Raw genomic sequence first — 20,556 nt, forward strand, 5'->3', positions numbered from 1 at the left:
AATCTCTTATATCTTTGTTTAATTTCTGTTTAGAGGATCTGTCCAGCTCTGTAAGAGGAGTGTTAAGGTCCCCTGTTCTTATGGTATTCTCAGATATCATCTTGCTCAGACTGAGTAAGGTCTGTTTCAAGAATCTGGGAGCATTTAAATTGGGTGCATAGATATTTAGAATTGAAATGTCTTCTTGTTGTAGTTTTCCCTTGACCAATATAAAGTGACCATCTTTGTCTTTTTTGACTTTAGTTGCTTTAAATCCACATGTATCTGAAAATAAGATTGCAACTCCTCTTTTCTTCTGAATTCCATTTGCCTGAAAAATTGTCTTCCAACCCTTGACTCGCAGCTTTAATTTGTCTTTTGAAGCCAGGTGTGTTTCTTGCAGACAGCAAATGGATCGCTTGTGTTTTTTAATCCAGTCAGCCAATCTATGTCTCTTCAGTGGGGAATTCAAGCCATTAACATTTATGGAGATAATTGATAAGTGTGGTAGTATTCTATTCGTCTTATTTGGTGAGAGTCCATTGCTTAGTTTTATCTTTTGCATCAGTGTGGAGGTTAGGTTCTGTCCTTTGATTTCTGAGTTCTTACTTTGCTGCTGATCCATTGTGGTGGTCAGTGTGCAGAACAGGTTGAAGTATTTCCTGTAGAGCTGGTCTTGTTGTGGCGAATTTCCTCAATGTTTGTATATCCGTAAATGATTTAATTTCTCCGTCAATTTTGAAGCTTAGGTTAGCAGGGTACAGAATTCTGGGGTGAAAATTGTTCTGTTTAAGTAGGTTAAAGGTAGATGACCATTGTCTTCTTGCTTGGAAAGTTTCATTAGAGAAGTCTGCGGTCACTCTGATGGATTTGCCCCTGTAGGTCAACTGGCGCTTACTCCTGGCAGCTTGCAGAATCTTTTCTTTTGTCTTGACTTTGGACAGGTTCATCACAATGTGTCTTGGAGAACCTCGGTTAGAGTTGAGGCGACCTGGGGTCCGATATCCCTCTGAAAGCAGTGTGTCAGAATCTTTGGTGATGTTTGGGAAATTTTCATTTATAATATTCTCTAGTATGGCTTCCATTCCTCTGGGGCATTCTTCTTCCCCTTCTGGAATTCCTATAACTCGTATGTTGGAACGCTTCATAAAGTCCCATAATTCTGACAGTGAACGTTCTGCTTTCTCTCTCTTCTTTTCTGCCTCTTTTACTATCTGAGTTATCTCAAGAACTTTGTCTTCTACCTCTGAAATTCTTTCTTCTGCATGGTCTAACCTGTTGCTGATACTTTCCATTGCATCTTTAAGTTCCCTGATTGACTGTTTCATTTCCTTCAGCTCTGCTGTATCCTTTTTATATTCTTCATATCGTTCATCTCTGATTTGATTCTGTTTTTGGATTTCCTTTTGGTTATTTTCCACTTTATTAGCAGTTTCCTTCATTGTTTCTATCATTTCTTTCATTGTTTTCAGCATGTGTATTCTAAATTCCCTTTCTGTCATTCCTAACATTTCTTTATAGGTGGAATCGTCTGCAGTAGCTACCTCATGGTCCCTTGGCGGGGTTGTTCTGGACTGGTTCTTCATGTTGCCTGGAGTTTTCTGCTGATTCTTCCTCATGAGTGATTTCTTTTATCTGTTTCCTTGCCCTAATTTTCCTTTCACTTCCTCTTGCTCTTTAAGTTCTTGTGCCTGTGGAAGTTGTGGGCGGGTTTTGACGGATTGAACACACGCGACCACTTGCCGGTTTTCCACTGTTTTAGTCCTCCTCTTGGGGTCCAGAAGTCTCTCGCTGACTCCCTGTATCCTCATAGGAGTGATGATAGGCAGTTCCCACCAGCCAGAGATGCCTGGAATCCTATCTCCCCAGACTCACGGTGCCCAGATGCAAGGAAGCTGTTACTCGGCTGCCATCTTGCTTCGCCTAGGATCTCAAATCTTGTAGCATTGAGTGACCCTTTTTTTTTTTTTTAATTGGGAAATTCATTGAGGGTACAAGATACCAGGTTACATTGATTGCATTTGTTAGGTAAAGTCTCTCTTACAGTTATGTCCCACCCACAAAAGGTGTGTCACACACCGAAACCCCCATGAGTATTGGCCCTTGCAAAATAGTTACTTGTAAATAAGATCTTATGGCTTTTTCCTGCTATGTTGCTATTGCTCAGACTAGTTTTAGAACTTTGGAAACCTCAGCACCTTCATGTCTTTCCTTAATAAGTAACAAAATATTTATTATTTGTAAATGACTTGAGTTTTGGTAATATCCATAGTCTACAAATAATTCACATGATCAACAAGATGAGGGGTATAATTTTAAATTCAGGATAAGATTTTATTAGAAATAAGATGAATTAGGTGTTCTGTTACTTGAAATAATTCTAAATATGATTCCCAAAGAAGAGTTCAGAAATGTTTGAGTAGTGTGAGTGTCTTTGAAATAAGTACACAGCTTCTCAAGATCTAGAAAGGCAACGTAATATGTTAAGTCACAGTTTTTTCCTAGGCCTCCACTTACCATGTGGAAACTATGTCAGTTGAATGCTAAGATTCTGTCTATAAAGTGGGTTAATGCTCTCTTGGATCCATTATAGCTTTAAAATCAGTCTGGGCAAGATGCTGTCTCTACAAAAAATTTAAAAAATTAGCCAGATGTGGTAGAGTACACCTGTGGTCTTAGCGACTTGGGAGGCTGAGACAAGAGGATTGCTTGAACCCAGGAGTGTGAGATTGCCGTGAGCTATGAATCTGAACACAATACTCCATCCTGGGTGACAGAGGAAGACCCTGTCTCTATTAAAAAAAAAAAAAAAATCCCTGATGTTATGATTCTACTTTGAAAGTTGTTACAAATACACATAAAGGGTGTTAGGGCCGCAGAAGGGCTAAGTTATGAAGTTACAAAATTTTGACACTATTTTCTTTAAGTTACATGTTTATTAAATTTTATCTTATTACTTTCTATCCAGCCTGTTCCTAGTTGAATTATTTTATTTTTATAGATAAAGATCCAAAGACCAAAATTAAGTTACCTGTACAGAGAAACATGAACAGTTTACAAATGAAGCCGAACTGGAAACTCTGAAGACTCGCTTTCCCATTTTCAGACTTAGAGCTACAGTTCTGACTTCACAGTCTTGAAATGGCCATTTTTCCACTAGTGGTAGCCTTCTTCTAACTGTGGAAGAAAAATGAATTAAAAAAACCAAACAAGTGTATAGAAAAATGGCACAGTTATGAATTTTCAACTTTGTAATATGGTTCATTCCCTGCTTCTTACAGACCTTCGTTTATACTTGTAACTCAAAACTCTACAGCGCTGTGGGCAAGAAACAATTAAATGTTCCCCTTTTACAAGAGAAAAACAGCTACCAGAGTTTTACATCTCTGTCTAGAAGAAACCATGGTACATACGTAAATGTGAACAATGCCCCTAGAGCTGAGAATATTGCTAAGAGAAGCCACATAAGGGTAATGTTTAGTTATTAAAATTAGACTGTTTTATTAGGGATGCAACATTGTCCATTGAAAATGTCCATTCTAAATACAGCTCTTAATGTAATTACAGCAATATTTTAGTTTATACATTTGAGGTTGTAAGGTTTTTTATATTTGCTAGATGAATTTTGAAATTTAGTACTTGTCTGTCTTAAGGAGATCTGCCCTGCATGCAAATCTATAACTAGACAAATATTATTTCCTTTCCCAGCTTGCTCTTGGGAGGTTTCCATATCCTCAGGTAAGATTGTTCATTACTGCCGTTTGCCACTGTGACATTCATTCCTATGTATGAAGGTGCAGGGAGCAATTGTGAACATTTGAGCCACATACAAATAAATCTGTCCTGTTAAAATGAAAAGTGATATCTTAAAGGAGTCATTTAGAAGTCTCTATTGATTTTTTGATTTTTTTAAACTCTGGATTTTTTTCCTTTCTTTGTTAAAGGTTGAAAGCGATCATTGTGCTCTTCCTTTGTGTGACAGATGAGATGTTTTTTCTTTTCCTGGTCTAGTACCTGTGTATTCAAATGTGTATTTGGGTTGAAAGAGAGACCCAGGCTTTTTTTGATACATTTTTTGAGCTTTTGGATTCAAAATTAAAATTTTATTTTAATTACAGGATTAAGTGAAGGGTGAGAGTTTCTAATCTAGGTCATTAATTTTGCTAGGCAAATAGGCGGGCCCCCAATTTTATGTGAGCATGATTTTGAATATATTCTTTTTAAAGGATTTGCTCCTTCCAATCAACATCGCTAAGACAAACAGTCCATTGTATTAGCATTGCTGACACTAATGTTTATAATTTCTTTAAGATTTTTATTATTGAAGGGTGCTGGCACTTAAAATATAAAGCTGTTTTGTGGTTTGAAAATGATTCCCTAGTGTGTGGGAGGAAATAAGTGAAGTGTCTAGAGGGATGAAAAATGAATGGTTTGACTGTTTTCCTCTGGTTGATGCTCACTGTTTTTCTGGCATCTTGGTCTGTACAGGCCAAAGTGCCTGGAGGCATGTCTGATTTAAAGGTGGTGTTGGTCTCTGCTCTTTAAGCATCTATTAACTTGCTATTATTATGCAAATAAGTGTTGTATTACACATACTAATTTATGCATGGTTAGATTATGCAGATGCATCACAAACATGGTTATTGAATAATAGGATGGGGCTCATTCTCTCTACCATGTTTATAAGTGATTTTAAGCAAATTCTCCTGGTACCCATGTGGACATTTAAAGACCCTTCACTCACTGAAATGTCTCTTTTGTATTCTTTTTTTTTTTTTTTTTCATAGTTAAAGCTATCAGATAAGTGAAAGAGAAATCCTCCTAGTTGTTAGGTTCAGGAGCAGTAGTCTCACTTTTCAAATTTGTGGATTTCTTTGTTTAAACACAATCTTTTCCTTAAAGAGGAAATCTAAAATGTGATCTCTTGGCATGCACGCTACCTAGCATTTAGTAAGATTTTAGTGTGTACAGCCTTGCTGCTTAGCTCTAGGTAGCCCCTCAAATTAAAATCACATTTTCAGGATTTATAGCTCATTAGAATATTTATCTTGGTAATCCTCTTATTCTGTCAGTAATTTTCAAACAATTCTCTGTTTGGCCAATTTGTGCAATCCCCTAAAATTTTGAAAATGAACAGAACAAGCCCTATACAATATGTTTCTCAAACAAGTCTTTATAGAGAACTTGTAAGCGAATTAATAAAAATTCCAAAGATTGAGCATTTGACAAATGAAGGATTGATAAATAAAGGCTGTGGCCAAATTTGGGGAAACACTATGTACCTTTGCAGCGTTGTTTTCCTGAATGTAAGTATACATTTGATCAAAACTGGAAAATTCTAATACTATGCCAAACTCCCTAGTTAGCAATAACCTTTGTGCCAGAGTAGAGGGAAAAACTGTATTACTTGAATCATGATAGAATGTTGTCACCAAATTCATACTTTTATCTGTTCCCCAGGTCTTTCAACAGAAGTTTGTATGCTTCATTGCTAGAATAAAGAGTGACTTTTGGTGGAGTTGGTGTTTACTTATAGGCTTTGTATTGTAGCGTGAAGGTTGGGAAAGGATATTTTTTAAATACCTTTCCTCCTCCTTCATTTTCCCCTCAAATATAGCACATGAAGAAGAAAAATATATATTATTATAATATCACAGAGACTGGATTATGGGATCACACCTTCTCTTTGGCCTGTTATCGCATTTGTACTCCTAGCCACTTCATGAGATAGCCTCCCCTCATAAATTGGGCAGAAAAATGGCTGATTTGCTCACTGTTAAACTGCAGCTGGTTTGGTTTCATTGACTCCCAAGTGGAGTAGGGAGGAGGGAATCATAGGGTCTCAAGTTAGAAGGGATTGTAGATGTTACCAAGTCAAACGTCTCTACAAAGTCTCTGAAAAGCAAACATCCACACTGCTTGAATACCTAGTAACAGGAAACTCACTACTTCACAAAGCAGCCGTAGGGTCAAAGCTGTGTTCTGTTTACTCCATGGAATACTACCTTCCTCATCCTACTTATCCACTAGTCTGGTCCTCAGACACATGAAGTCCTTTCATATATCCTTAAGACAAGGATGTTTTGAATCCCTATTTCCAGAGCTGGGGGCAGTGCCTGAGAATTGGTGCTGTGAACCCAAAGTCACATTAGCCACCAAACTTAAGACTGACCTAATGAAAAGAGCTCCGCAATAGAGCTCCGGATCAGGAACCGGAGACTAGAATTAGAACTCAGCTCTGCCACAGGCCTTCATTCTCGCTTTGTAACTCCTTGAGGCCTCAGTCTCCTCATCTCTAAAATGAAGATCTTGATACCTTCCTCTCCTATCTGTTCCAAATGAGAGTATGGATATAAAACTACTAAAGTACAAAGGGCCAGGCTGCAGCACAAAACAGAATTTCCATATACCGACTGAAGGTTGCACAGGAATGTTCTTAGCAACCTGCCAGCCACAAATGGAGCAAAGCGCAAAAAAGAGCAGAAGGTAAAGCTGGGAGACTCATTCCCTCAGCTCAGCATCAGCGTTGATGACAAGAACATCATTAGCAGCCCCTCCTTCTGACGGTGACACAGTGTGTATCCAGTTGGGACATAGGTGGAGGAGGGGTGTGGGGAGGATGTCAGGGAAAGCCAGTTGCCTGGGACCAATGTGAAGATTAAAGGGCCAGGGTCTTGTTGAGATCATTCTTGTCGAGGTAATCATTCTATATGAATTTCATTGTTTTGTGGGTCAGGTGTTTGTTATTTGAGAGCACTGTCTATTGTAGTTTCCTTTAGGCCTTAGGCTTAATTAGTCTCATTGGCATGCAGTTTGGGATTGTATGGGAAAATAGGCTAGGAGCTACTATAAATGTGCAATCTTATTCTATGGCTTGTATGAAGAACAGTGGTGTCTTGGAGTCATCTGGCACCATTCCCACATAGAGCTCCAGAGCACTTTTTGGTATCTGACTGAGGCTGTGCTTTCCACCTATAGTGACTATTATTTCCAGCCTCCAGATGAGTAGACTGGGGCCCAGAGAGACAAGGCACCTTGCCTTAGGCAGGAATGGGTACAGTTGCATCTCGACCCATAGGCAATTAAACCAAATGCCTGGCTCTGCGACCTCTTAATTTGGCTGACTCTTCATACCCCCACTTTCCTTCCCACTCAGTCCCATCAACCCCTTCTCCTAGTTTGCCTTCTCTGCCCTAGGGAGGGAAATGTTGAGCACCACAGGGTCATGCCATTGTAGGTGATGATAAGACCATTCCCTAGAGCCCTTTTGCTTTTCTTAACGTGTGTTTAGCGGAGTGACAGGGAATCCAGAGGGCCGCAGAACCCTTACTGACCTCAGTGCCATTAAATTCTGGGTGCCTGGGAAGCATATTATATAATAGGAAATGAAAGTTTTTAAAATTGTGTTTTAAACACCTTCCAAACAGTGCCTCAATTTCTTGAACAATTTAGCTTTAATAGTAATCTGGAAAGATGTGCAGGTCTGGACAAGGACTGGAGCTGTGTATAGTTAATCATGTAGATTCAAATTCAGTTGACTTATTAGATAAAAAACATGATGGTGGGCAATGATTTGTTTAATGACACCATAATTTAGGAGAAATGAAAAGGATTGCCTGCTAAAAAATTGTCATCCTTCATTCAAACTTTACAGCAGCGCTCTGCATTAGGATGATAGTAAATCCATTAAGGAGACTTCTCAGGGGATGCATCAGCTCTGGCATTGGAAATTTGGTAAGCAAGATGCCACAGGAAAGTGAAGATAATACAAACACAAATGTATTTAACGTACTTCTGCATGTATAAAAATACTGTTCTTCTTTTGGCTACAATTCCTGATCTTGGTTAATAAATTACATAAAAATGACCTGAAGTTAAAAAAGGGGAAAAATCTGAGCAAATAATGCCCCTGGTATTGTAAAGCTTTGAATGTTTTCACACCCCATTAATTTATTACTTCTCTTTCTTCATCTTTAAATTTCATTTTTTTTTTTTTTTTCAAAAATTCCGACTCCCCGCTGCTGCAGTGATTTTCATCTTGTTGTTAATTTTCCCTGCTCCATATGGAGCTCCAGACATTTCACCTGGAGGCTGTACTAGATTTTGCTGTAGTGATCGTACTTCCGGAGGCCAAAACTGTCATTTAGGGTTCCTGGTGCATCTGTCTGCGCCAGGCTTTTCACTGGCATGGGAGAGTGTGAATAACAAATTGGATGCACCTGAGATTCGGATGATTAGTGTGTTTTGTGAATCTCCACGACTTGTAAGCAGATAGCTGGGGGGGGGGAGGGGATTCACTGTGAGTGAATCTGTACTCACACCTTACATTTGGGGCTTTGCAAGGGAAGTGCAAACATCCTAGGCAGTCTGAGTGCAGAGAGAGTAACAAATATTTCATCCTGCCTTGTCATTGATTAGAAAAGAGCCTTTAATTTCATTTCACCCCATGTTGTGATTAATTTGCATTCTTTGTCAGAAGTTAATGGAGTTTTTTATGGTTCACTCTGAAATCCTTGAAGACATCAGACTTGATCTGATGTTTATACAACCGCCAGCGGAATTTTTTCATTTGATTGATGGCAAGCTTGATGTTATTCCAAACGGCTTTTTAAGCTGTTTTTAAGAATTATTTGAATAAAATGCAAGCAAGATATTGTTGTAACGATCAAGATTATCTGTTAAAAATCTGTTTCAAATAAAGATGATAAGTAGTAAAAAAGGATCAAAAAGATAAGAGAAACAGTGAATAGTAATGTTATTTGTTAAAAACACATAAGAATAGCATTCAAATAAATTATTGCAGTATATAGAGATCATTTTATTGAAAAAATGTCATATCTGGCCAAATATAATAATTAAGAGTAAGAAAAATGAAAGTCTGAATCTTTAGGATTAAACTTTTACCACCAATTGGCTAACTCTCATTTATTCTGCCAGCTTTTGCCACCAGTGTACGAAATTGAGATCTACTGTTCTTAACTTAAGGAGACAGGACTGTCAGGCCTGTTAGGTGAAGAAAATAATGACATATTACTTGTCTCAATAAAGAGGCATTCTTAAATCCCAATACAAGTTAAACATACGTAGATAATAGAAGGTTTTAAGTGAAAGATGTTTATTCTTTGCTGTGTAAGAACTGCCCTTCACTATAAGATAGTACAGAAATGAAAATATCCTGTCGTTAACACCAAGATACCCCAGTCATTATATGTGTGTTCAGCCCTATGCACTATATATCAAAGTATGAGGGGAGCTGTAGGTGGCATTTGCTTCGGAACCCCCACTCCTAATCAAGGAAATACGTTTTGCAAATGCTTTTTGATTACTGGTAACATTTGTTTGATTGGGGGGCTTTACCTTGCTTCAGCAGGTTCTTGCTTCTGAACCTGCTGAAGCAAGATTGTTGCTAGCGAGACTTACTCATAGGTCAAAAAGCTACTTACCCAAGTACTTTCATTTAAAACAGATTAATTTATTTGCTATATCTGAAAGTTTGCTAAATAATTGGATGGTTTTAATTGAAGTTCCTGCTTTCTGATCCTTATATTAACATGATCTAAGGTCCTTTTTATTATATGCAATCCATATTATTGACCAGATTTGCCCTGTTTTCATTTAAATGTAAGCAGCTTGTCAAGGAGAAAATATTTGTTTAACTTGGCTTGGAAACCTGCTATTTTAATGTGTTTTGTTTTGTTTTTTTTTTTCAATTGGCAGACTGTCTTTTAAACATTTTGTAGTAAAAAATTGTGCTTTGGGTAGAGTATTTGTTTCATAATAGAGTAGAAAGCATATGTTCTAAAAACTATTTAAAAACATTAAACAATTTTTAAATGCTAATGTAGAAATACTTGAGTTTTTAAACTTAATTTTTTGTGTGTTTTAAAAGCCTGTAGTACATTGTTACTAATCCTAAAGTTGATTGTTTAATATTATCTTATAGTCTATCTTAAATTGAGACCATAGTTATCATAATCTTATTTATATATACTGATCATACTTAGAATTGCAAAATACCTAAAAAGTATGCCCTCTTTTAAAAGAGGTATTTAGAATCAATCTTTTGTTATATGAACTTTTTAAAGTTTAGAACATCAGGGATTTAAGTAAATTTTAAATATCCGATTTTTATGTGAGGTCTCTTTATCAAAGAAAAAATAGCAGTCAGTTATTACCCCAAGCTTTACTTATCTTTAACTGGCAAAAATTTAAAGGAACAATATGCATGCAGTTTTTTTCCTGAACAGATTTCTAACCTGTGTGTTTTGCTTTTGTTCTTACTATTTAGGATATAGGCATTAAAGTATCTTTATATTTTAAGCCATAAAATTAGCTTTATATTCCACAAAATGCAGAGGTAAAACTTCAGTAACATGAAGATGTTCACTTATACACATTTGCTTCTTCTCAGGAATTTTAAATTGCAAATGTCAAATTCTTCTCCCCGTATCCATCAAATACTTATCAAAAGGGCTTGATCTTACAATTTTAGGATATGCCAAAAGCAGGAGATGGGTTCCTAGTATGTCCTAGTATGTGGAAATGGAAGAGAAATCATCCCCAAACTATGGGGAGAAATGTGACAGTTTCTGTTAAATTACTTACTCCTTCATGTGAGGTATGTACACTTAGCCCTGTCTTATTTTAAAGTTCTAACCTTGCATTATTTTTTATAGCATCTTTTCAATTTAATTCAACATTTATTTGTCATTGAGTACCTCCTCAGCGCCTGGCACTGTGCCATACATTAGCAACACAGAAATAAAACAGATGTGGTCCAGGTTCTCAAAGAGTCCAGTCCAGTGGGAGAAAAAACAAAACAAAGCACAAAAAATGGCAGTTGAGGCTTGGCGCCTATAGCTCAAGCCACTGAGGCACCGGCCATATACACCAGAGCTGGTGAGTTCGAATACAGCCTCGGCCCACCAAACAGCAATGACAACTACCACCAAAAAATAGCCGGGCGTTGTGGCAGGCGCCTGTAGTCCCAGCTACTTGGGAGGCTGAGGCAAAGGAGGTTGCTGTGAGCTGTGACGCCACAGCACTCTACCAGGGCAATGGTTTGAGGCTCTGTCTTAAAAAAAAAAAAAAAAATGGCAGTTGATACCCTCCTAGAGGTGGGCACTCTGTCCTGGAGAGGAAAAGGGAGTGGCTAGGAAGCCAAGAAGGTTTCACAGAGTGGATAGATGATGCTTGAGCTGAGGCTTTGAGGCTAGAAAGATGGGAAAGGGTATTCAAGGCACTCAAGTCAAAAGAAATTCATCTGGTAAAGGATAAAGGCCTGTTTGTCTAAAAGCCATCAAAAAAAGAAAGATAAAGGCCTAAAACATCATGTTGTATTCAGTATCCTTTTAGTACTTAACTGAATACTAGTATTTTTACTTGTACTTCTCTAAGAGTTTAGCAGTCACCCCTAGGTAACTTTTAGAGCAATACCTGGAGGGAAGGAAGAGGGGAAGGGCAGAATGGTAGAGGAGGGAGGTGGTTTTTGTCAGGATGGAGATGGCAAGTGTAGCAGGGACCAAATAAGAGAATTGGGTTTGAGGATTTCTTGAGTCCCTTTGCAATGACCAGGAGCCAATCTGAGGTTGGAAGTCATTGCATCTTAAGATCTCTGTACCCTTGAGGACATTGGCACATTCCTATAGGAAGTTCCCTAACAGCCCTTAGATTTGACTTGACACATCACAGGACATTTTTTAGACTGCGAGGGAGGAACTGTCAAATGATTAAATGAGTGCACTTTGAAAAATATAAGGTGGTGAACAAGAGCAAGGTAATATTAGTATTATTTATATTTCTAGAAACTACTTTAGGGATTTACCAATGTAACTCTGAAAATATATGACCATGTCTCATACCAGTTAAGACTAAAATGAATTACTTTTCTGATCCCACAAGAGCCTTCCTTTATAGTCTTTCTTTTTTGAGTTACAATTTATCATTCAAATCACGATTATATAATAATATATAGAATGTTATACAGAATCTAGTCATTTTTAGTTCAGTAACTGTGAAATGTGTTTCTTTTGCAATTTTTAAATAGTCAGTTTAGCCCAGAAATAAAATCAAAGGTTAAAGTAATGAACCTGATATCCAGTCTGGCTTTCAAGTGATGGTCCTCTTAGGCTCTGTGGTCCAGGAGGCCTTCTACTTTCCCATCTTTGGTTTTATTGGTGGGGCCTGTTACTTCATGGAATCATAATTTCAGGATGTGAAGAGATCTTACAATGATGTAGTTCAACTCTTTTATGTTATAGAGAAGGAAATGTGAGTCCACTGCATTAAATGTCTCATTTATGATTACTGAGTATTCAACAACAGGATCAGACTATCTTCCACTTTCAGTGCAAGGTTTTCACTCTAGAGGAACGGTGGGGAGAAAGTGAGATGAGGCACCCAGAGCTTTTCAGCCTGAATGGCCGTCCTTATTTTACATACCCATCCGCTCAAGTACTGCCTCCAACTGGTGTGTCTGCAGAGATGGAAATTACTGTCCCAGGATGCCCTGTGCCTGCCAGGTAATTGCTGAGTAGATATGGATCCCTGGGGGGAAAGTGGTCCTCAACAGCAGTAGTAGCAGCAGCAACAGACAAAGACATCAACTTTTATGATACTCCAGTGTTTTACTTATCACCACTCAGTATAGAAAACTTGGGTAGATTTGGGGCTAGGGGCTCATTGGCATCCAAGTTAAAAAGGGGACAGACCTGGCCGAGCTTTGTTTGAGCACAGATTACTTTTTAAATGTTTAACAGTTTGGGATTAATGCCTGCGGCATTTGGGAATTCTTCCTCAACTGAAATGTTAATGATGCTAAGAACCCAACCCTCTTTAGTGCCAATAAAACAGACAAGCTAAGTTCATTGAAAAATCAACGAGTTGCCTAAAAGGAGCAAAGAGCTGATTCGATTTAGGACTGGAGATTGCCAGGACACACCAGGTGGAAAGAGGGTCCTAGGGACTACTAGCAGGGAGGAAAGGAGGCAGTTGTCTGTTTACGCACAGAGCCAATGTATTATCTTCAAGGAATTGTGGGAAACTGAGGCAGCCAGTTAGAACTAAGTATGGACTCTGTTAGATCTCTCACTATGAGACAAGGGAAGAGCAGCTGGGCAGTGGAATAGTCTTATGAAAGAAGAAGCTGTTGGCCTATAAGGTCCTAAGAGAAAAGACCAAAGGGAGTAAAGAAGCTCGTCTTGTTTTGTTTTGTGTTCAGAAACAGGTTGCAGAGAGCACTCTTCTGGGCATGAGAAGACCTTGACTCTGCACTTGTTGGTAAAATACTGTAAACAAAAGAAGGTTCCTGACCAAAGGCCTCCTTCCAACCCCTATTTTTTGGACAGCCCTATGTCTTCTTGGTAGCCCGGCAGCTAGAAACACTCAGTGGCTCAGGGCAGAAGGGCTAGGAGGCAGCAAATGACACGCCCGACAGGTGACAAATTGAATCACTGGTTTTCATCCAGACACACACAGCTAACCAAGTTCTGGTCCTGACCTTTCTTTTTAGACCTCAGTCTCCTCATCTGGAAAATGATGGAGGTGCCTTAGATTAGTGATTTGATAATTTGGGAAGACTCCCAACATAGAGTAGGTGGGAATGCACCCACATGTGTGTGCACACACAACCACAAGAGCAGCTCTGCATCCATCTGGTAATTTTCAAATGTGTCTAAGTAGTATCTTGGTTGAACTAAGTGTTACATGGTAAACAGAGTCTGAAAAATGCTGGACTACGTATTTCTGTGACTCTTTTCATCTTGTATGAGCACCTGCCTCCCCTTTTCCACTCCTGGAGTTTATTCAAACCTAATTTTACCTACATCAAAATATGGTAGATGGTGGGCCAGACGCAGTGGCTCATGTCTGTAATCATAGCACAATGGGAGGCCAAGGCGGGTAGATTGCCTGAACTCCAGGTTCAAGACTAGCCTGAGCAAGAGCAAGACACCACCTCTAAAAATAGCTGGGCATTGTGGCGGGTACCTGTAGTCCTAGCTACTTGGGAGGCTGAGGCAAGAGAATTGCTCAAGTCCAAAAGCTGGAGTTTGCTGTGAGCTATGATGCTATGGCACTCTACCAAGGGTGACAAAGTGAGACTGTCTCAAAAAAAAAAAAAAAAAAAATTGACAGATGTGAGCTAAAACTCTGAAACAAAATTTTGACTAGTTAATAAATATATTAATTTCACGTATGTAATTTTATACACATATAAAAATAGAGAGAGACTCACAGCCAAGAAGAGTCATTGCTTCTTTTCTTTTCTTTCTTTTTTTTTTTTTTTTGGTGTGGTTTTTGGCCGGGGCTGGGTTTGAACCCGCCACCTCCGGCATATGGGACCGGCGCCCTACTCCTTGAGCCACAGGTGCCGCCCAATTGCTTCTTTTCTTTAAATCTATTTTAAATTTCATTCATAGTCAAGCCAGTAAGACATATTTTTTTGGGTTGTTTATTTTTTGGGGGGGGAGATAGAGTTTCACTATGTCGCTATGTTGTTTGTTTATTTGTTTTGAGATGGAGCCTCATTATGTTGCCCTTGGTAGAGTGCTGTGGCATCACAGCTCACAGCAACCTCAAACTCTTGGGCTTAAGCGATTCCCATTCCTCAGCCTCCCAAGTAGCTGGGACTACAGGCACCCACCACAACACCCAGCTATTTTCTGGTTGTAGTTGTCATTGTTGTTTGGCAGGCCTGGGCTGGGTTTGAACCCGCCAGCTCTGGTATATGTGGCTGGCGCCCTAGCCACTGAGCTGCAGGCGCCAAGCCAAAACACATGTTAATTAACAAGATTATGTGTGATTACATTTCAAGATTCTTTCCCTTCCTTATCCTGTATCGGCTACGTTTGCAATGATCTTAAAGTCTTAGCAGGCCATACAATTTTGTCAAATATATCATGGTTTTAAAAAGAAGAAAACCAGTGATATATGGAATCTAAGCCCATGAAGCAACCTTCCTTAAAATCCCAAGAAATACCACCTTGGGGAGGGGGAAAGGGAAAAGTTGTCTTAGAAATCTACAGAACCCTGAGGGAAGAGAGCAAAACTCTTGAGAATTATATTTTGTTCAAATGCCGAGTGACTCCTGTAGTCCAGCAACTTGGGAGGCTGAGGCAAAAGAATCACTTAAGCCCAAGAGTTTGAGGTTGCTGTGAGCTGAGACACCACAGCACTCTACCAAGGGCTACGTAGTGAAACTGTGCCTCAAAGAAAAAAAAAGCTGAGTGACGTTTACAAGACAGTGCAAAAGCCCTGTGCTTAAACCTTAGCCCTTCCACTAAGTTTTAGGGACCTTAAATAAGTCATTCATTTTTGTGGAGTGGAAGAGCTTAATCCATCTTTTGGGTCCTAGAGTATAGTACAGTGCCTGGCATAGAATAAGTTCTTGATAAACATATATGAAATCAGTGAAGTTGGTTTTTAGGCCAAGTTTTCACATGTTGGTGAAGCAAATTTTACCATCAGAAAGAACCAAGAGCACATGTCTTGAGGCACTAAATTAATTGTTTTGTCCCCTTCCTTTCCTTCTGTGTCCCATTCTTCCACTCTTCCCTGCCAGCATTAACACCAGAGGACACATACTTCTAAGGAGGTGTGATAGTTGTCTTCTGTCAGAGGAGATGTGAAGTTGTACTGTCAGGAGGCACAACTGGGCAAGGGACAGAGGGGGCAGTCTGAAGACAGGAAGTCCTCATCACCAGGTAAATTCAGATCAGACAGAAGCCCCAACGGCAGGGATGCGATGAAGGAGGAATTCAGTGATGACATATGAGAGGAGCTAGGTTGTATTAAAAAATATTTAAGATCTTTGGCTCCATGAGTCAAGAGTCTATGAGTCTGTGACTCCACTTTATTGCTAGGCAGGCCTCTCCTCAGTCAAACAAATAAAAGGAGAGAGGCCACAGATAGAAACGTCTTCAGACTGGTTCTGTAGTTGGTTTAATCATCCACACATTTTGACTCTGAAATACTATGTCAGTATGAAACATGTAAGGAATAGAATACTGGAAAAAAATATTCTTTTTAGCCCTGCGAGATTTATATACCTATGTGTTTCCTCTCAGTTGAGCTGTGTGATATGGCTGTCAAAAAAGTGAATGTACTTTTAGCTTCTGTGAGTTTCTACTGTGTAGTGCCTGGTGCCCAGAACAAGCCAGTCATCCAAGGTATGTGTTCAGGTGTGGCTGTCACACTGTATGAGGAACATGCACATGTGGAAACATCAGAGAGAGGTGACTGCAAAGGTGGAGAATGTGAAATCATGCCTGGATCCTGCAGGCAGCTTGCAGGTTCAGATAACCAAAAACTCAACTCAAAGGAGCCTTTGCCATAGGCAAAATTATTGGATTGTGTGATTGAAAAGGCAAGTCTTGATGGTTTGAGGTAAAACTTGATCTGGCAAGTCATTTGGGGCTGTTTACTTAGTATGCAGCTCCCTTCACTGGCCAGGAATGGCTGTTGAGGTTTCTGGAGCAACCCAGGTCCTGAGGGGCAGAGCAAGTCTCTCTTCCCCACAAGCAACCAAAGGCTTCAGTTGATGGGGCCAGTTGAACTCCCTGTACCCAGGGGATTTAAATGGTGTCACACCTTAAAGCTAGGCTGGGGGAGAGGAGGTGTTGTTGGTAACAGAGGGGAGAAGGAGAGAAGGCAATCAAAAGAGCAGCCAGCTGATCATAAGGAGGAAAACTTCAAATATGTAAAGAGCTGTCCTTAGACTTCCTGCCACAGCTCCAGACTATGAGTACATCTTACCGGAAGATGTATTTGGACTCAAAATAAGAAAGAACTTTCTAACAATTTAAGCTGCCCAACATAGAATCATTGAAATCTCATCATTAGAAGTATTCTAGCAAAGACAGAATGCCTATCTCTTTAGGGTATTATGAAGTGAATTTGTATATTAGGCAAAGAATTGGACTGGGTGCCAACCAACATCATTTAGATTCTATGGCGTGTAGAAGATATAAGGTAAAAGCTAAGAGATGCAGAGATGCAGACTAAGTGATAGTGCCAGAAAAACACTTTCAGAAATTTTGAAACATTAAATTTTGCGGTGGCAGATGTATTTGACCATAAAGAATGGAGTAGTCAACAGAAAAAACAACGCCACGACTCCCCAGCCCCTTGCCTCCACACACAACTAATATTCTGTTTTTGTTGTTGTTGCAGGTTTTTTTGGCTGGGGTCAGCTTTGAACCTGCCACCTCCATATGTGGAGCTGGTGCCCTACTCCTTGAGGCACAGGCACCACCCACAACTAATATTCTTTAAATTGGATTCTAAAATATGACCACCCTTTTTGGAGACAAAGAAAGGAGAAAATTTTAATACAGCAAATATCCAAAATCTTCTTTGAAAGGAACATGCTTAATGGTCTCCTTGGCCAGACCTTGTACCATCCGGCAAAAAATTAATTTTGTAATTCACATCAATCATTTTAAATTATGGTCCTGAGCCCCTGCTTTTCTCACAAAATCCACATCCCAAAATTGAAATGTGCATTTTCCCAGAGGAGGATTTTCTATGGGACATGAGCCCACCCCACACAGGTGTATAGGGGCCATAGAAATTTAAAATACACGGAAATACATAGAATTTTAAATACACGGAGAACAAAAGAGTATGGATGGGGCGGCGCCTATGGCTCAGTGAGTAGGGTGCTGGCCCCATATACCGAGGGTGGCGGGTTCAAACCCAGCCCCGGCCAAACTGCAACAAAAAAATAGCCGGGTGTTGTGGCAGGCGCCTGTAGTCCCAGCTACTCGGGAGGCTGAGGCAAGAGAATCGCCTAAGCCCAGGAGTTGGAGGTTGCTGTGAGCTGTGACGCCACGGCAGTCTACCCATGGCGATAAAGTGAGACTCTATCTCTAAAAAAAAAAAAAAGAGTATAGATGGCAGCCTGCTTCTTTTTTTCTTGCTCACCTTCTGGCAGACCCAGCAAATGAATAATGTTGCACTATACCTTGGTGCTCCAGCTGTTGTTTGTGTAAAGTGCATTGTCCTTGATAACATGGGAAGCAGTGAGAGCCAAGTGATCTGATTTATGGCCATGGTGGTTTTCTTTCTTGTCCCATCTGAGCTGTACTCTCCTCTGAGCATCTTAGAGCCTTTGTATCCCATCCAGCTGTTTGCTAGATTCTGAGATATCTAGTTTTCCCTCTTCAAAACTAGTCATTCCTGAATACAGCATCCCAACTAAAGTCTGAGATGTAGGCCAGAAAGAAGGTGCCAGCTGGTCTTAGAATGTGGGGCTCGTAGTGACTTCTTATAAACCATTGAGTAGCTACCTGCTGCTAAGTCGTCTTGTGAATTTTTTTTTTTTTAGTCCTTATAAAGATATACTAATGGAATGATAAGAACTTAAACAAGAACACAGGCTGATGGACAGGGAAGATAGGATGGCATAAGTGAATTGATACATGTTCATCTGACTTTTAGAGATAACATATATTGTCTCCTCTAATGCAGCATTCAGTATCGAAAAATAGCAGTTTGCCAAAATTCTCACTTGTTGTTGTAGTAAATTCTGTTCTGTTCTGCTTTTTAAAAACAAAGGTCCTTTGGGAACTCTTTTTTTAAGGTAATGGTACAAGGCAATGTACCCAAAGCTTGTCATGTGGAAGTGATTTTGTTTTTCTCATTAAAGCTTCTTTGAGACTTGGACACCTTTTTTGTAAGTTATAACAGAATGGAGGTGGTGTGCCCCTAAGTTTTAGCACCCAGCACAGTGCCAGATACCATTTCTTCCTTGGACAGGAAAAACAATTATGGCTCCTGAGTGGGAAGCTCTGGCTTCTAGGACTATTCAAGGTCCTCTCCAGCTCCTTTCTTCATTTTTTAGACAAGGTCCCCGAGCCCCAGTGAAGGGAAAGGGTTTCTGAGGCCATGTGGATCTGACTAGAATTCCAGAGGTCTTTCTGACTCCCTAAAATCAAAGTGAGTAGATTGAACTAGATTGTTTCTGAGGTCTCTTCCATTTCAAAAATTCTTTAGGTTTTAAAACTTCATTTAGAATATCTAAATTTCTGTTTTCTATAATCTCTGTTTATATTTAGCTAGGGTTATAGTTTAATGCTTATGATTTAAAAGAAATCTTTGGAAAATAGCTATAATCTCTAAAATCTGAAGCTTAAAAAAAGCAATAAAGAGTTCAACACTGAAAGCTGGACCGTGATGCCAGTAGCACATAAATGAAAACAACTATTCTTTAAAAATTCTCGCTGTGAGATTTAATTTTATATTTCTTCTTTCTGTTTAAGAGAAAATAACACAAGCTTGAAAAGCAGTAAATATGTAAAGAGAAAATTTGTCAGCTGATATTGGAAGATCTGACCTAGGTCACACATAAATCTCCCAGACAAGAGCTGCAGGGCAAGCCATAATTTCAGAGAGTAAAAGAGAAAATGAAAGCTATAGCTGGTGTCTTCTCTAAGTTACATAGGTGGATTCATTACAGTTTTATGATTGTACCTCTAAATATAATGTAAAATGTCTGGTTGAAAGGTCTGTTTTACCACTGGTATATTGAAAAGTACCTCTACAGAGAGAGAAGCATAAAGTGAGACTTCCAAAATTGCATTTATCACTACCATCATTGACTACGTATTATGTAATAGTTCAGACTAGACACGCAAACTTTTGCATTGGCAATTCCTTTCTAGAGTCATTTTTCACAATGATAGGTCAAGTTATAGGAGTATTCTAATTGCCGTGTGGTCCTTGCAAGGAAATATGTGATGTTACTTACAATATTACCAAGACCTAACCAATACTTGTGGCTGCCTTTATGAAGTAATTCTTCCCCATTTAAACACATAAGGGTCTGTCTTACATCAGAATGAGGCATAATTATCTTCTGTTAGTGTGGTTTTAAATCTTTGATGTAATAGCCAATGAAAGAAAAAAAAGCTAGGCCCAGAAGAAGGAAGAGGTTCATCTAATTAGTCTATCAAAACCCTACTAGTTCTAGGGACTGATTAGCAAAGTATATGACTGGAGCAATTATATTCTGTTCATTGTCCCAAAGTACCAACTAGACATAGAAAACATTCAATACAAGCAAAATGTATAAGCAGGAATCTGGGCTTGGACAAGTCTGTTATAAACCAGCATTTCATATGTTGTGAGGGGCAGGCAGTACATCAGCCCTAACAATATTATTGTGTTCCTCTGAGCTCTGCTGTCAGGGCCAAGCATTTGGAAAGCAAACCCAGAATAAAGATAGGCGTTTGCAAAGCTAACATTTTATATTGAGTACCCTCAGTACCACTTTTAATGTGCTATAAAACCAGGGGCTTCACTTTTTCATGAACTGTGTGCAAAAGCAGAGGCAATGACTAGAGGTTGACTTTGTTTGGAATTGTTTTATGGTGGTTATGCCTGTACAGTAATGTGATCTTGAAAAAGGTAAACAACAAAGAGTTTAGCAGTGAAAAATACGCCTAATATAAATACAGTCAACTACATGGCAGTTCAGAATTTGAAAAATATGACTGTGGCATTAAATTTTCTGGTGGAATTAACGGAGGAACAGAATATGGCCTTTAAAGCAATATATCTGAGACAGAGAAAGGAGAT

The 20,556-nt window shown here is 39.2% G+C and overlaps 1 protein-coding gene across 9 annotated transcripts in view; it reads left to right on the forward strand.

The window, feature by feature from the left end:
• Window positions 1-20,556, forward strand: part of MAP2K5 (mitogen-activated protein kinase kinase 5) — a 316,347-nt gene that overhangs the window by 212,545 nt on the left and 83,246 nt on the right. For 3 of the 9 annotated variants that reach the window (XR_008380628.1, XM_053594061.1, XM_053594062.1), the window contains exon 17: window positions 3,688-3,717. The exons of 4 other annotated variants lie outside the window; for them this stretch is intronic. Coding sequence is in view for 4 of the 5 variants with exons in the window: in XM_053594061.1 (XP_053450036.1) it covers window positions 3,688-3,717 (30 nt within the window). In the remaining variant the exon portion in view is untranslated. Of the gene's footprint in view, window positions 1-3,687; window positions 3,718-5,439; window positions 5,545-10,471; window positions 10,598-20,556 lie in introns of those variants that run through there. 2 more of the 9 variants (XM_053594066.1, XM_053594060.1) reach the window with 2 other exon arrangements.

Source organism: Nycticebus coucang, chromosome 6, assembly GCF_027406575.1.
Source record: "Nycticebus coucang isolate mNycCou1 chromosome 6, mNycCou1.pri, whole genome shotgun sequence".
Classification (NCBI taxonomy): domain Eukaryota; kingdom Metazoa; phylum Chordata; class Mammalia; order Primates; family Lorisidae; genus Nycticebus; species Nycticebus coucang.